Genomic DNA, 15,449 nt, shown 5'->3' on the forward strand with positions numbered 1-15,449 from the left:
TCTAATCTCTTGGTCAGCAAAAAGACAGCCAACACTGTCCCGATCCAGCGTAGAGGCCGAGTATCGCGGCATTGCCAACGTCGTATCTGAGACATGCTGGATACGCAATCTACTTTTAGAACTTGGCTGTCCGATTCAGAAATCTTCAATAGTGTACTGTGACAATGTCAGCGCAGTGTATCTAACAGGCAACTCGGTTCGGCACCACCGCACTAAGCATGTGGAAATGGATATTCACTTTGTCCGAGAACGAGTTTCCAAAGGAGAAGTCTGTGTTCTTCATGTGTCATCTCGTTATCAAATCGCTGACATCTTTACCAAAGGTCTACCGTCAACACTGTTTGAAAATTTTCGAAATAGTCTCAACGTGGCCCTCCGAACCTTTCGACTACGGGGGTGTATTAGACTATGTATTTAGTTATCATTTATCTGTATCACTCTGTTATTTATCTCTAGCCTAAAATATAGGTTCAGTTGTTGACTATAGTCGTTCACTATAGAGTGAACTGTATTCTGTATAAATACTAAACTTCATATCAATAACAATCATTGAGAATCATATTGTTACATGGATGTCAAAAGAGTTTTGTCGATCTTAAGTATTCTAATCGGGTATGAAAACTCTAAAGGTTCATTTATCGATACGAGTATTCCGGAATTGGAATATTCATTTTAATAAAGCAGTTAAAGGGTTTGGCTCCATCAAGAATGAAGATGAGCCTTACATTTTGCAAGAAGGTTAGTGGGAGCAATGTTGCAATTCTAGTCCTACAAGTAGTTGGAATTCTACCCAATTTTGAAACAATGTACCAACACTGTTAAAAGGTAAGCAGTGATTACAAAGTGTTTCAAAGTAAAAGATCTAGGTGAAGCCGAAATTATACGGGGTATAATATATCACACTCATTGTAGAAGACTCAAAGTTAGAAGGGAGTTCCTAATGTGTCAAATGAGTCCATCGGACTCAATTAAAAGGCAGATCCAGGCCAACCTATGAGTACAACCCACCAGGCCACATGGGTAACCTGTATCCGCTCGCACCCAATCGAGTCAGATTATAGGGAATTAAGGATATATCACCCTCCTCCAAAGTCTATAAATACCACCACTTGGCATCCATATAGAGGATTCAAGAATTCCCTCTTTTTCTCTCTCGTTACTTCTCTATATCCATATTAACTTGACCGTCAGAGTGTATTTAGAAGACCTCCCAACACATGTTAAAATATTTTATAATGGGAATTCATGTCAATTATATAAATTTGAAAAGAAAAATCGAGTTATGTATCTATGATTCAATTATAACAAAAAAAAACAATACAAATAATCAAACATGGTAATAAACCTCAATTGCAATAGACATTCTATTACATTGCTCACTACATCGTATCAAACGGAGCCTTAATATTGATGTGCCAATTTTTTATTAATCGGTTCTGGGTATAACTCTCTATTTTACAATTGGCAAAAAAAATATTTTCCACCCACAATTGATTTGTTTATATCCATTGAAATCTTATTTATAGTTGTCTAACTTTAATGATGATAGTGAACTTAAAATAATTTTCTCTATAATAGTAATACAGTGAGCATTTGTTTGTATAACAACCTGTTGGAAATGTGCCTTAGTTAATTTATTAGCAGATAATGTTTTATTTAATTATTTGAATTCAGGAGAAGTTATTCAGTTATTGCTTATGTTTAGGAGAAGTTATGGAAGTCAGTTGTAACTGATGTCTGTATTGCTGTATAAATTTCCTGAAGTTCAATAGAAGTTTATGTTAGTTCCAAACTCTTAAAAGTTAATTACTACAAATTGGTATCAGAGCAAATTATCTTGAGGGATCTGTGAGAATGGAAGCAGATGCAGTATCTTTTAATCAGGTTGTTGCACCAGTTTTTGATGGCCAGAATTATCAAGCTTGGGCTATTAAAATGAAGGTTTATCTTGATGCATTAGATCTTTGGGAGGCTGTAGAAGAAGATTATGAAGTTGCTCCGCTTCCACTAAATCCAACAATGGCACGGATAAAGAATCATAAGGAGAGAAAGACAAGGAAGTCAAAAGCTAAAGCCTGTCTTTTTTCTTCTGTTTCCAACACCATATTTACTAGAATTATGAGTCTGGAATCAGCAAAAGAAATATGGGACTACATCAAGAAGGAGTACCAGGGAAATGAAAGAACCAAGAACATGCAGGTGCTCAATTTGATTAGAGAATTTGAGATGCTGAAGATGAGGGAGTCAGAAACAATTAAAGACTATTCTGACAAGTTGCTGGGCATTGTTAACAAAGTCAGGCTACTTGGTAAGGAGTTCTCTGATGAGAGAATTGTCCAAAAAATCCTTGTTACTTTTGCCTGAAAAATATGAGTCTAAGATTTCTTCTTTGGAGGAGTCTAAAGATCTGTCAAACATATCTTTGGCAGAATTAGTGAATGCTTTATAGGCTCAAGAGCAAAGGAGAATGGTGAGAAAAGAAGAAATGGTAGAAGGTGCTTTCAAGGCCAAAACTGAAAGTTCAGGAGGCAGCAAAGACAAAAATTACAAGGAGAAGAAGAAAAACAAGTTCAGCAGTGATAACAAAAATGATGTGAGCACACCTTGCCCGCATTGCAAGAAGATGAATCATATGGCAAAAAGATGCTGGTGGCGGCCTGACATCAAGTGCAGGAAATGTGGTAATATGGGCCACATGGAAAAGGTTTGCAGATCACAACAAACTGAAGCCGCAAAAGTCACAGAAGAACAAGATGAAGAGCAACTCTTTGTGGCAACGTGTTTTGCAATTAACAACAGCTCCAGTGATGCGTGGTTGATAGATAGTGGTTGCACAAATCACATGACCAACGATCAAACTATTTTCATAGAAATAGATAAAACTCTCATTTCTAAAGTCAAAATTGGAAATGGTGAGTTTATCTCAGTGAAAGGAAAAGGAACAGTGGCCATTGAAAGCTTAGCAGGTGTAAAATATATTACTGATGTTTTATACGTGCCTGACATTGATCAAAACTTGCTTAGTGTTGGACAACTTGTTGAAAAGGGCTTCAAAGTTACTTTTGAAGACAAGTGGTGCTTCATCAAGGATACAAGGGGCAAAGATGTGTTTAAAGTGAAGATGAAAGCCAAAAGTTTTGCCTTAAATTTGATGGAGGATGAGCAAGCAACACCAGCAAGTCATGTTAGCAATCAACTTACAACACCTTACACACCACAACAGAACGGTGTAAGTGAGAGAAAGAATCGGAGTGTCATGGAGATGGCTAGATGCATGCTTCATGAAAAGGAATTGCCAAAAAGTCTTTGGGCGGAAGCAGCGAGTACTGCAGTTTTTCTACTAAACAGGCTGCCCACTAGAGCTGTGCAAGGAAAAACACCATTTGAGGCATGGTTCAGCACTTCAAAAGCTTACAGAATTTTCCAACCACAAAATGGGAAAATTATTGTGAGCCGAGATGTCAAGTTCATGGAAGATAAACAATGGAGTTGGGAGGAGTCACTTGAAAGGCAATCACCAACAAATTTGCAGATTCTTGATGAAAAGATCGATGATGTTAGTGTTCGTGGCACAAGATCTCTATCTAATATCTATGAAAGAAGTAATGTTGCTGTTTTTGAGTCTTCGGAATTTAAAGAAGCCAAGAAGGATGACAAATGGATAGAAGCCATGAAAGAGGAGCTTCGTATGATTGAGAAGAATGACACTTGGGAGCTAGTTGACATGCCTCAAAATAGAAAGAAAATTGGAGTTAAATGGGGTTTTAGAACCAAACTCAATGCTGATAGTTCTGTCAACAAACACAAAGCGAGGCTAGTTGTTAAAGGGTACAGTCAAGTTTTTGGTGTGGATTTTTCAGAAACTTTTGCTCTTGTTGCACGCTTGGACACCATCAGAATGTTATTGGCATTGGCTACACAAAATGAGTGGAAGCTTTACCAATTGGATGTTAAATGAGCCTTTCTAAATGGCTATCTTGGTGAAGAAATTTTTGTTGAGCAGCCAGAAGGTTTTGTAAATACTAAGGCAATGAGGAGTTTGTTGGAAATGTGCCTTATTAGCAGATAATGTTTTATTTAATTATTTGAATTCAGGAGAAGTTATTCAGTTATTGCTTATGTTTATGAGAAGTTATGGAAGTCGGTTGTAACTGATGTCTATATTGCTGTATAAATTTTTTGAAATTCAATAGAAGTTTATGTTGGTTCCAAACTCTTAAAATTAATTACTACGCAACCAAATATTGATTTGGCTTAACATTTGATGAGGTGTGAAAGGAAATTGAATTGGCAAACATGAATACATGTGAATGTTTGACATCTTTTTTCAGCAACATCTACCATCTTAGTCCTGGCTTTAATAATTTGTAGATGTAACAGTAGAAGCAAGAGGTATGTCAATAATTTGTGAAGATGAGACAGCAATTATCCTTAAAAGATGTGTGTAAGAAAGAAAATATAGATTGATCCAAAATAAGAAAAAATAAGAAAAACAAAAAACTTAGCTGTTATTCCAATCCAATCCATATTGGTGTTTGACATAATCTGAATTAATAATGAGATTGACGCGTACGCATAAATTCAACTAAAAGCAAAGATGCCTTTAAAATAGTGTAACCGAGCAGACAGATATTCTCCTAAAACAAAACGAATGAGGATTGTGAAATGGGTTTCCTTCATCTCAATCTTCCCTTTATTCACATCTGCAACATTATTGTTTCAGGTATGAATTCATACTTTTTGATTTGTACTTACAGAAGCCATCAATTTAAATTGTTTGTGTTTTGTGTGTTGTGAAAGGGGTTCAATTGGGAATCAGCTAACAAAGGAGGAGGAGGAGGATGGTATAATTCTCTTAAAAACTCAATCCCTGACCTGGCTAACGCAGGAATCACTCATGTCTGGCTTCCTCCGCCCTCCCAATCTGTTTCACCACAAGGTGCCAATTCCTCTTTCTCTGTCTTTCATTTCTCATGCTTTGCCTGCCTAATTACTAACACAAACTAGAGTTCATTCGTTCTTTTTTTTTTCATATATCCAATTACTTGAATTCAATAACTTTAGTTTTAGTTTAAGCAATTTGAGAACTTCAATCACTTTTAGTGTTTTTTTAAGCCCTTGTTTGGGGGAGGTTAAATTGAGGAAAATATCCCAGTGGATAGGACGGAGTGGAAGGAGAGAATTTATGTCGCTGACATGACTTGATTTCACGGTTTCGTATGATGGTTCATATTAGCTGACCCCGAATCATTTCGGAACCAATACTTTGTTGTTGTTGTTGTCGTCGTCTTTTTTAAATTGGATCCTAATCACTGAAATTTTACTATAGTCTCGATTTATTGTACCTCATCAATGAAAATATAGTAATAGTACACTTTTCTTTTTTTCTTCGGACCAATCTCCAATTTCTTTTTTTTCCATTTATCGGGTACATTGCATTCGGTCCACTGTATAACTTCTCGCCCCACATTCGGATACTCGAACTTGTAGTGTCAAAATTACATAAATTTTCTATTATAGTATCAGCAAAGTCATGAGCTCCACCATTCAGCAAATTAAGGGAATCACTAAAATTAAACATCTTTTATAAGCTAGATAGCAGATCTATTTTGCCCTTCTTGGTTTGCTTGCTCACTTTGTTCCAAACTGAACTTTAATATTAATTTGATGTCTTAACTTGTCATTTTGAATTGAATTAGTCCAGAATGACAAGTCTATGTCAATTTGACCCTTTTATCCTTTGCATAAAGCAATATTATGTTATGCTATATCAACTGATTGAATATCACTTATTTGGATCTAGAAAAATTCAAATTAAGATCAGCAAAACATCTCATTAGCTTCACAGTCTAAACATTCAATATCACTTATGCAGGTTACATGCCTGGTCGACTTTATGATCTGAATGCATCAAAATATGGAACTGAGCAAGAACTAAAATCATTAATACAAGCATTACATGAAAAGGGGATCAAGTGCTTGGCAGACATAGTGATAAATCACAGAACAGCAGAGAAGCAAGATGAAAGAGGCATATGGTGCATCTTTGAAGGCGGAACTGCCGATGATCGCCTCGATTGGGGGCCATCCTTAATCTGCAGAGATGATACTACTTATTCAAATGGCCAAGGAAATCTTGACTCAGGAGAACACTTTGAACCTGCCCCTGACATTGACCATCTCAATCCCCGAGTTCAAAACGAGCTTTCAGATTGGATGAACTGGTTGAAATCTTCTGAAATCGGATTCGATGGATGGCGATTCGATTTTGTAAAAGGCTATGCTCCAAGTATAACAAAACTTTACATGGAAAGAACAAAACCAGATTTTGCAGTTGGTGAGAAATGGGATTCTCTTGCTTATGGACAAGATGGAAAACCTGAATATAATCAGGATGGACATAGGAATGGTCTAAAAGATTGGATTGAAGCTGCTGGAGGAGTTGTTACAGCATTTGATTTCACAACAAAAGGGATACTTCAAGCTTCTGTACAAGGAGAGCTATGGAGGTTGAAAGATGCTAATGGAAAACCAGCCGGATTGATTGGGGTAATGCCGGAGAATGCAGTCACTTTTATTGATAATCATGACACTGGTTCTACTCAAAAGCTTTGGCCTTTTCCTTCTGATAAAGTTATGCAAGGATATGCTTATATTCTTACTCACCCTGGGACTCCATCCATTGTAATAACTTCTCATCTATCTATCTTTTATAGCTCTATTAATTTTGACTGTATTTTTGCTGAATCCTTTCTTTGTTTTTTCGCAGTTTTATGATCATTTCATTGATTGGAGGCTGAAGGATCAGATTAGTAAATTAGCCTCAATTAGGAGGAGCAATGGGATTGATTCTAAAAGTAGAGTGCAAATTATGGCAGCAGAATCAGACCTGTATATGGCTGCAGTAAATGATAATGTAATAGTGAAGATTGGGGCAAGGATGGATCTTGGATATCTTCTTCCTTCAAATGAATTTAAGGTTGCTACATCTGGAGAAAGCTATGCTGTATGGGTCAAAAATGGAAAATGAGTCTTGTATTAGAAACAAATGCCAATATGTATGTATGGTTACATGTATACATTTGTGTGATTTCTTACATGAATGATAACATATGTTGAAATTGTTCCAACTTAATAACCTTAAAAAGTAAAATTGCATCCTTTATGTTTTTACATGTAAAATTATCCCTTTAATCACAAATAAAATTAAAATTTGTGAATGGAGCTTTTGGTGCGGGAGCAATTATACGCGACTGTCATGGTAATTTTATTCAAGGTTTCAGTATACACGCAAAAGGAATTGTGTCGGTTAAAATGGCCAAGGCCCTCGCCTTAAAGGAATCTATGGAATGGGCATGTTCTCTAGCCTACAATTCCATTGAGTTTGAGTCGGATGCTAAGGTTGTTATTGATTCTCTAACGACACGGAAAAAAGATCTTACTGAGTTTGGTCAAGTTATCAGAGATATGTCATCGATTCTTTATAATCACCCTAGGTTTTCGGTAAGATTTGTTTCAAGATTAGTGAACGGTGCAACCCATACTTTGGCACGAAATGTACGGTCCTATGCTAATTCTTTTATTTATTTGTTTAGTCTGTATTCAGACGCTTCTCCTGTTAGCTAATAAAGTTGTCGTTTTTTGTCAAAAAAAAAAAAATAAAAATTGAGAATTAATATTTGTAATTATGTATTGAATGTCTGCCGGATCCAGAAGGAGGGCAGGGCCAAATTTCGCGCCAAACAGTCCAGAGCATGAACTTAGCCTCCTCTGTAGCTGTGTCTTCCAAATCCACTCTCTCTTTCTTTCACTCTCTACTCAGATCTTACATTGAGGCCAGAAACCCCAAATCATCACTTATTCTTTTTCGCCAATTATTGCAATTGGACATCAAACCAAATGACTTCACTTTCTCTTTACTTCTTAAATCCTCTACTTCATCTTCATCAGTTGCAAACGCACTGAATGCTAAAATTGAAGCCAGTCAGATCCACACCCCCTTAATTAAATGTGCTATTGACCAGTTTGTCTATGTGAGCACAGCTCTCCTTGATTTGTACATGAAATTGGGCTGTGTAAGGTATGCACACCAAGTTTTTGATTTTATGCCTGATAGAGATGTCGTTTCTTGGAATGCCTTGATTTGTGGATATTCACGGAATGGGTACGATTTTAGCGCATTAGAGCTTTTTATTCAGATGCTTCAATTGGGTTTCTTCCCTAGTCCAACTACATTAGTTGGTTTGCTTCCATCTTGTGGGCAGAGTGAATTTGTGTTTCAAGGGAAATCTATTCATGGATTTGGGATTAAGTCTGGCCTTGATTTAGATTCTCAGGTGAAAAATGTATTGACATCAATGTATGCTAAATTTGGGGATTTGAGAGCTTCAGAATATCTGTTTGAAGAAATAGTAGATAAGAGTGTGGTCTCTTGGAACACGATGATCAATGCATATGGTCAGAACGGTTTTTTCAATGAGGCTATGATTGTGTTCAAGAAGATGGTTGAGGCAGAAGTTGAAGTTAACTTTGTTACCATTATGAGTCTTCTATCAGCAAATTCTGATCCAGAATCTACACATTGTTATACCATCAAAACAGGTCTTGTCAATGATGAATCTGTAATTACTTCATTAGTTTGTCTATACGCAAGATGTGGGAGTGTAGAATCAGCAGAATTGCTCAGCTTGTCCTTGCCGCAGAAAAACTTGGTTTCCTTGACTGCTATTATTTCAGGCCATGCCGAGAAAGGGCATATGGGATTGGTGGTGGAATGTTTTTCTCTAATGCAGCACCTAAACATGAAACTAGATTCAGTTGCTATGGTTAGCATCCTTCACAGGATTATCGACCATGATTACGCGAGCGTTGGGCTTGCTTTTCATGGTTATGCATTAAAGAGTGGCTTGGACATCCACAATTTGGTCGCAAATGGGCTAATTAGCATGTATTCGAAATTGAATGACATGGAAGCTGTATTCGTTTTGTTCTCTGAAGTTCATGAGAAACCACTGATCACTTGGAACTCAGTGATATCTGGCTGTGTACAATCCGGAAGAGCGAGAGATGCCATGCTGCTCTTTTGCCAAATGAAGGTGTCCGGACATAATCCAGATGCCATTACGGTTGCTAGTTTACTTTCGGGTTGTTCCCAACTCGGATACTTGCAATTGGGGCAGAGACTTCACAGTTACATTCTTAGAAACAAACTAGAAGTGGAAGATTTTGTTGGAACTGCTCTTATAGACATGTATACCAAATGTGGAAGCATAGTGCAAGCAGAAAGGGTATTCAAGAGCATTGGTCAACCTTGTTTAGCTACATGGAACACAATCATCTCAGGATACAGTTGGTACGGATTTGAGCAAAAGGCTCTAATTTGTTACTCCGAAATGCAAGAGCGAGGAATAGAACCTGATGACATAACTTTTCTAGGAGTTTTAGCTGCCTGCACACATGGGGGTCTTGTTTCTGAAGGGAGAAGGTACTTCAAGACCATGACAGAAGAGTTCGGTATGGTTCCAACTCTGCAACATTATGCATGTGTGGTTGGTCTCGTTGCTCGCGCGGGTTTGTTTGAGGAAGCATTGTCATATGTCAAGAATATGGAGACTGAGCCTGACTCTGCTGTGTGGGGTGCTTTGCTGAGTGCTTGTTGCATACAGGGAGAGGTCAAGCTTGGTGAATGTTTGGCTAAGAAATTGTATTTATTGGATTACAGAAATGGCGGGCTTTACGTTTCGATGTCAAATCTGTATGCAATAACAGGTAGATGGGATGATGTTGCAAGGGTGAGGAAGATGATGAGAGATTCTGGAGGGGATGGTAACTCAGGAGTTAGCCAAATTGAGCTGACTTTATGAATAAAAACTTGTAGAGTTGAGCATTATTCCGGGAGTGCTATAAAATTTCTCTAACAACAACTGTACTAGGAATTAGGAATCAGGATAGACAGTGTAATCAAATTACTTTCGAGTGCACCATGTCATTCGGCCGCGATATACTAAAATTTCTCCATTTCCAGACTATAGATGTTGCCTAAATAAAGTTAAAAAAGTTCCTCCTCCTGCCTTTCCAACTGCTTTAAGAGGCATTTAAGTTGTAAAAATACCTTTAATATTGACCATCATGTTCTAACGTTTAAAATGGTACAATTTTACCGTAATGTTGACAAGTTGGATCAATTTCAGTATCATTATAAAAGATAAATATTTTGTTCATTATTCTGTACCGGTTGTCTATCAATTGGATGTAAAAAAGATTTCACATTTTTTTATGATTAAATTCGACGAACTATTTAGATTTTGATTGAGAAAACAGCTGGATGAATTATTTCTCAAATTGATCCAACTTGTCACCGGTAAAGATAAAATTGCTCCTGACCGATAATGTTGAGGTTATTTTTGCACCGTATCTCCTAAATATTATGGCTAAAGTTGTTTTATACATATTTGAATTGAATCTCCAATTATTTATTAAAAGATGCGAGTTCAGATTTCATGTTGTTTTTTAACCCAAAAAAAAAGACAATTTTATAGATTTAAAATATATATTACGTGGTCTTTCAAAAAAAAAAATATATATATATATTACATGGATAAAATATATTTATGTTCTCTCAACTACATGGAACTGAACTTGATTTCATGATATAAAACTTTATAACATGATAACATTAAATTTTAAATTAAAACAAATTATTTGACGTATAAAAAATTTATGAAAATTAACGAAATAATGATTGGATAAGTTTTTTTTTTATGAGAATTGGGACTTTTCATTAATCAGTGCCTTGCAGCATCATTACATACCGATTCCCAAATACAAGGTGGACAATCCTCCATGAGGTAGATAGGAGAGTTGAGGTCCCTAGCCCATTTTGCCATTTGATGGGCTGGGTTGTTCCCCTCTCTCGCAATAAAACTAAAGCTGCATAAATCAAAATCTGAGCTAATGTGTAAAATGTCATCATATATCAAGGTTAGGAGAGCAGGGGCTGTTCATTTATTCAGAATTGTATCGATGACCAGCTGGGCATCCGATTCAATGCAGATACGGCGAAACGAACAATCCTGCGCTAACAGACGTCCCTCTTTGATAGCAAGTAGCTCGGCTGCTTCCGACGACACGAGGGTAATGGGATGCCAGCGGATGCGAGCATCAGACCCTCCTCGTCCCGAGCAATCAGACCGGCCCTTGTGACAAGGCCATTCTCCCCTAATGAGGCATCACAGTTAATTTTGGTGACGCCTCGCGGGGGTGGACGCCAAGTCTTGTAAGGGTCAAGGTCTGGAGCAGTAGGAGTTTGGATCAAGTTACCGTTTTCAGCAGTCCCCGACGACCAGTCCTTGGCGAAATCTTCTGCCTTTCGCAGCAGCAAATCATCTTCAGTCCATTCCTCACCATGTGCGAATCGATTCCTTCGGTTCCATATCCACCACATGATGCACATTGCTCTCGTACATTCACTCCCATTGAGTTTTTCCATCAACACTTGAAACCATTCAATCGGGTCCATTGCGGTAAGCTTATCAATCCGAATTGGAAAACCTGCATTTTTCCATACCTTTTTATTTGCTCTGCACGATTTGAGGGTGTGGAGGCCGTCTTCCAAAGGGTGCGAGCACTTCCTACAGGCTATCGACATCATCACTCCTCGTCTAGCAATCGCCTCATTCGTTGGCAGAATAGTTTTTTAGGCTTCCAAATAAAATGGCGAACCTTCAGAGGGAGTTTTAGGTTCCAAAGTTTTTTCCAGAATAGCTTGCAGACCACATTTGACGATGATGCACGACTCGTTTCCCCACCTCTCCTCTGTTCCTCGAGATAATACACCGATTTGACGGAGAAACAGCCAGTGCGTGTATATCCCCAGTAACAGACATCCTCAGGTCGACGAAAACTCAACGGGATTTTCTTTATTTCCTCTTGCTCATCCACGGTAAAATGTGCTACTATTATTTCATGGTTCCACATATTGTTGTCACTGCGGATGAGCTCACTTACTAAGCTTGGCCTGTTCGTCTGCATTTTTACCAACGGTCGTTTGGCATTTAGCCCCAGGACCCAACTTTCCTCCCATATTTTAATCTGCTCCCCGTTCCCCACTCTCCACATCAGACCTTGGCGTAGCAGATCCTGGGCTACCTGAAGGCCCCGCCAGAAGTAGCTTGGCTTCTTAACAATCGGTGCTTCCATGAACAGGGAGTGAGGATAGTACTTTGCCTGCAGAATTTTAGCACAGAGGGAATCGGGATGTGTCAGAAGACGCCAGCACTGTTTTGCAATGAGAGCCATATTGAACGACTGTAACCACCTAAAGCCCATTCCTCCCACTTCCTTTGACTGGCACATCTTGTCCCAGGAGAGCCATGTTGGTCCCTTATAACGTGACAAGTTTAGTTCCAAGGGGGGGGGGGGATAGGAACTATTTAAAATTTTGTCCGTTTAGGCTGACTTCTTTTCTTAAGAAAAGGTTTACACAGCGGCACTAAGTAGTTTTAAGACACAAGCTTAGTCAACTTGTGACTAAGTCTGTTTCTTTCCTTGAGCCAGGAGATAGCACTTAGAGTATATTCCTGAACTCAGCTTCTTAGTACACTCAACTCAGCGTGAGTTCGTTACTTAGTCAGTTTTATAGCAAGCAATATATAAAGGAGTTTACGGGTTAGAAATATGTTACTCAGCAGACATATCCTGGTTCAGCCTCTCCGCCTACGTCCAGTCCCCGGAACTCGTCCGACCTTTTTGAATTCTCTACTGAGCTCTTTAAAGGTAGAGCACGAAACCTTTTACAATAGAAGCTGAGTATACAAGAGTACCTTCCTCTATACCTCTACTCACTCCTATATCTACCGCTGAGTACTATAACCGAGTACTCAGCCTCTCCTTTCTATTCTTCTAGAAATGATAAACTGTTTGTCCTAAACAACAATTGCTAAGACACTTTACATGATTGAAATCACTCTAGACTTTTACACAATGATTGGAAATTGGTGTAAGATTTTGCTTTGCTTTTCTCACAGAACTTCGAGTATGAATTTGGTCAGCGTTTCGACTAATTAAAGATCTGCATCGAATGAATCAAATGAGAGGCCTTTATATAGTGACACTTCAAGCACCGGTAATTTCGAATTTCGAAATAACCGTTGGAGGGAAACGGCTTCCTGTCGTTGTCACTCAATAGTGGGCCATCTTCTGATGCTGACCCATGGAGGTACTCAAAATTTCCCCTACATGACCAGGAGGTTTACAAAACTCGACGGAGTAGTTGGTTTTATCTTGGTCACCAGATTTACGAAGTATTGCTCCTTCGTTTTTCAGCTTGAGTAATGAGGCAAGATAAGCGGGGTTGATAAAGATATCCTTCCCTCGAACCTGGGTGACCATGTAGTCCCGATTATCATCCGCGATTTTTAGGTTAGCGTAGAATTCCTTCACTAACTCAGGATAGGTATTTTCGCGAACTGAGAATAGCTCAGTCCAGCCGTTGTTTTTGATCCACTCACAGAAGGGTTGCTCAGCTTCCACAAAACCCTTTGAAAACCATCTAGAGTGGTCAACCTTATACCCGCTCACACTCTCGTAGACCGAAGAGTAGGTGTGTTCCACTGGCTTCTTTGCTTTATCTTGCGTTTGCTTCCCTTTCGAGGAGGTGGCTTGGTCAGCCTTGGTTTGCTTCCTCGGTGTAGTGACCTTTGAGTGGTCACGCTGACTCGTTTCTTGAGACTTGGTGGGAGTCTCACCGTGTTCCTGCTGGGCAGGGGATTGAGGGTTTTTATCGGAGCGATTAACGGTGTAACCGGCACCGGAGACATTCTGAGAATCTTTTGCCATGATTCTTAGAGAAGTTTGAGAAGTTTGGGAGTTTTTAGAGAAGAGTATTTGAATACCAGAGTTTTCTAAGCGTAAAGAGATAAAAGTGGGTAATCATCCACTATTTATAGAAGTGTCGAATTGATCCTAAGCGTTGAGGTGGTCGTTTGACCTCGAGATACTCAATCGACAAATATTCTGGCATTTATGACACATTCGGCGCATGTGTTTTCTGCGCATGTGTTTAGCATAAATCATTCAGCATGGTAATTCACTCAGCATGCATACATACTATACTTGGAATTTATTGAAGAGGATTAAACATACCAATGGCTTCTCTAAGTATGTTGAATTGCTCACGAGCCAGTGGCTTTGTGAAGATATCAGCAAGCTGCTCATCCGTTGGGACATAGGTTAGCTTGATCTCTCCCTTGAGTACATGATCTCTGATGAAGTGATGTCTTATGCTGACGTGCTTCATCCTACTGTGCTGGATTGGGTTCTTTGATAGGTCAATGGCACTCTTGTTGTCACATTTGACTTCAATTGTTTTAGTTTGAACGCCATAATCTTCAAGCTGTTGCTTAATCCATAGGACTTGAGCAACACAGCTTCCAGCAGCAATGTACTCAGCTTCAGTGGTTGACAGGGCTACTGATGCTTGCTTCTTGCTGAACCAGGACACAAGACAGCTTCCAAGGAAGTGGCATCCTCCCGAGGTGCTTTTTCGTTCAAGCTTGTTTCGTCCGTAGTCAGCGTCAGTGTATCCAATGAGTGTGAAATCATGAGTATTGGGATACCACAAACCTGCATTCACTGAGCCTTGCAAATATCTAAGGATTCTTTTCACAGCTATGTAATGAGATTCCTTAGGGTTAGATTGATATCTAGCAGAATAACATACTGAGAACTGAATGTCCGGCCTACTAGCAGTTAAGTAAAGTAGAGAACCAATCATACCTCGGTACAATTTGCTGTCTACTGACTTACCATTTTCGTCAGCAAAGAGGACAGTGTCAGTGCCCATAGGGGTAGATATTGACTTGCAATTCTCAAGTTCATACTTCTTCAATATCTCCTTAGCATACTGATGCGCCTTCAGTTGAAGTCTCACTAAGGGATAAGTGTACCCCGTCGTTATGAAGTAATAAAATTCTGGAAAAGTCCAGGTATCGTCCATAGGATTTATTTCTGCAAGTATCAAGCTACTTGGTCTCAGGTGTTATCTAGGCTTTGGGGGTTTTGAGTTTGGTTTTGCTTAAGTTAATCTACTACTAGGTTGAATTATACTACTCCTAGCTAAGTTATCTAATGCTAAATAAGTTATTCTACGCCTAATTAAGTTACTCTACCCCTAATTAAGTTAAACTACTCCTAGGTGATCTTTTACCAATGTAATTATCCGAAGGAACATGAAGGGATATGATGATAATGAAAATAGATTGTTTAGACAACGGAATTAAAACCTAATCTAAGTCACTTGTGTCCGAGGCGCTTAACCCTACCTATCCTCCTGAGGTCCCTAGTTCGTGATTCCCTTATAAGGCCGAAACTAGCTCTAAGGCTCAGCAATTTGGGCTTAATCTTCTATAGGGTCGTCAATCCTATAGGCACTGACTAGGTCAGATTCAGCT

At 38.8% G+C, this 15,449-nt stretch overlaps 1 protein-coding gene across 1 annotated transcript; it reads left to right on the forward strand.

Annotated features, from left to right (window-relative positions):
• The first annotated feature begins 4,464 nt into the window (after positions 1 to 4,464).
• Positions 4,465 to 9,994, forward strand: LOC136235585 (pentatricopeptide repeat-containing protein At2g04860). The gene is given in 7 exon segments (XM_066025374.1): positions 4,465 to 4,723; positions 4,801 to 4,939; positions 5,876 to 6,684; positions 6,770 to 7,022; positions 7,411 to 7,455; positions 7,725 to 7,745; positions 7,951 to 9,994. Coding segments are annotated over 7 exon segments (3,252 nt in total). The 5' UTR covers positions 4,465 to 4,651; the 3' UTR covers positions 9,864 to 9,994.
• The last annotated feature ends 5,455 nt before the right edge of the window (positions 9,995 to 15,449 follow it).

Source organism: Euphorbia lathyris, chromosome 7 (genome assembly GCF_963576675.1).
Source record: "Euphorbia lathyris chromosome 7, ddEupLath1.1, whole genome shotgun sequence".
Classification (NCBI taxonomy): domain Eukaryota; kingdom Viridiplantae; phylum Streptophyta; class Magnoliopsida; order Malpighiales; family Euphorbiaceae; genus Euphorbia; species Euphorbia lathyris.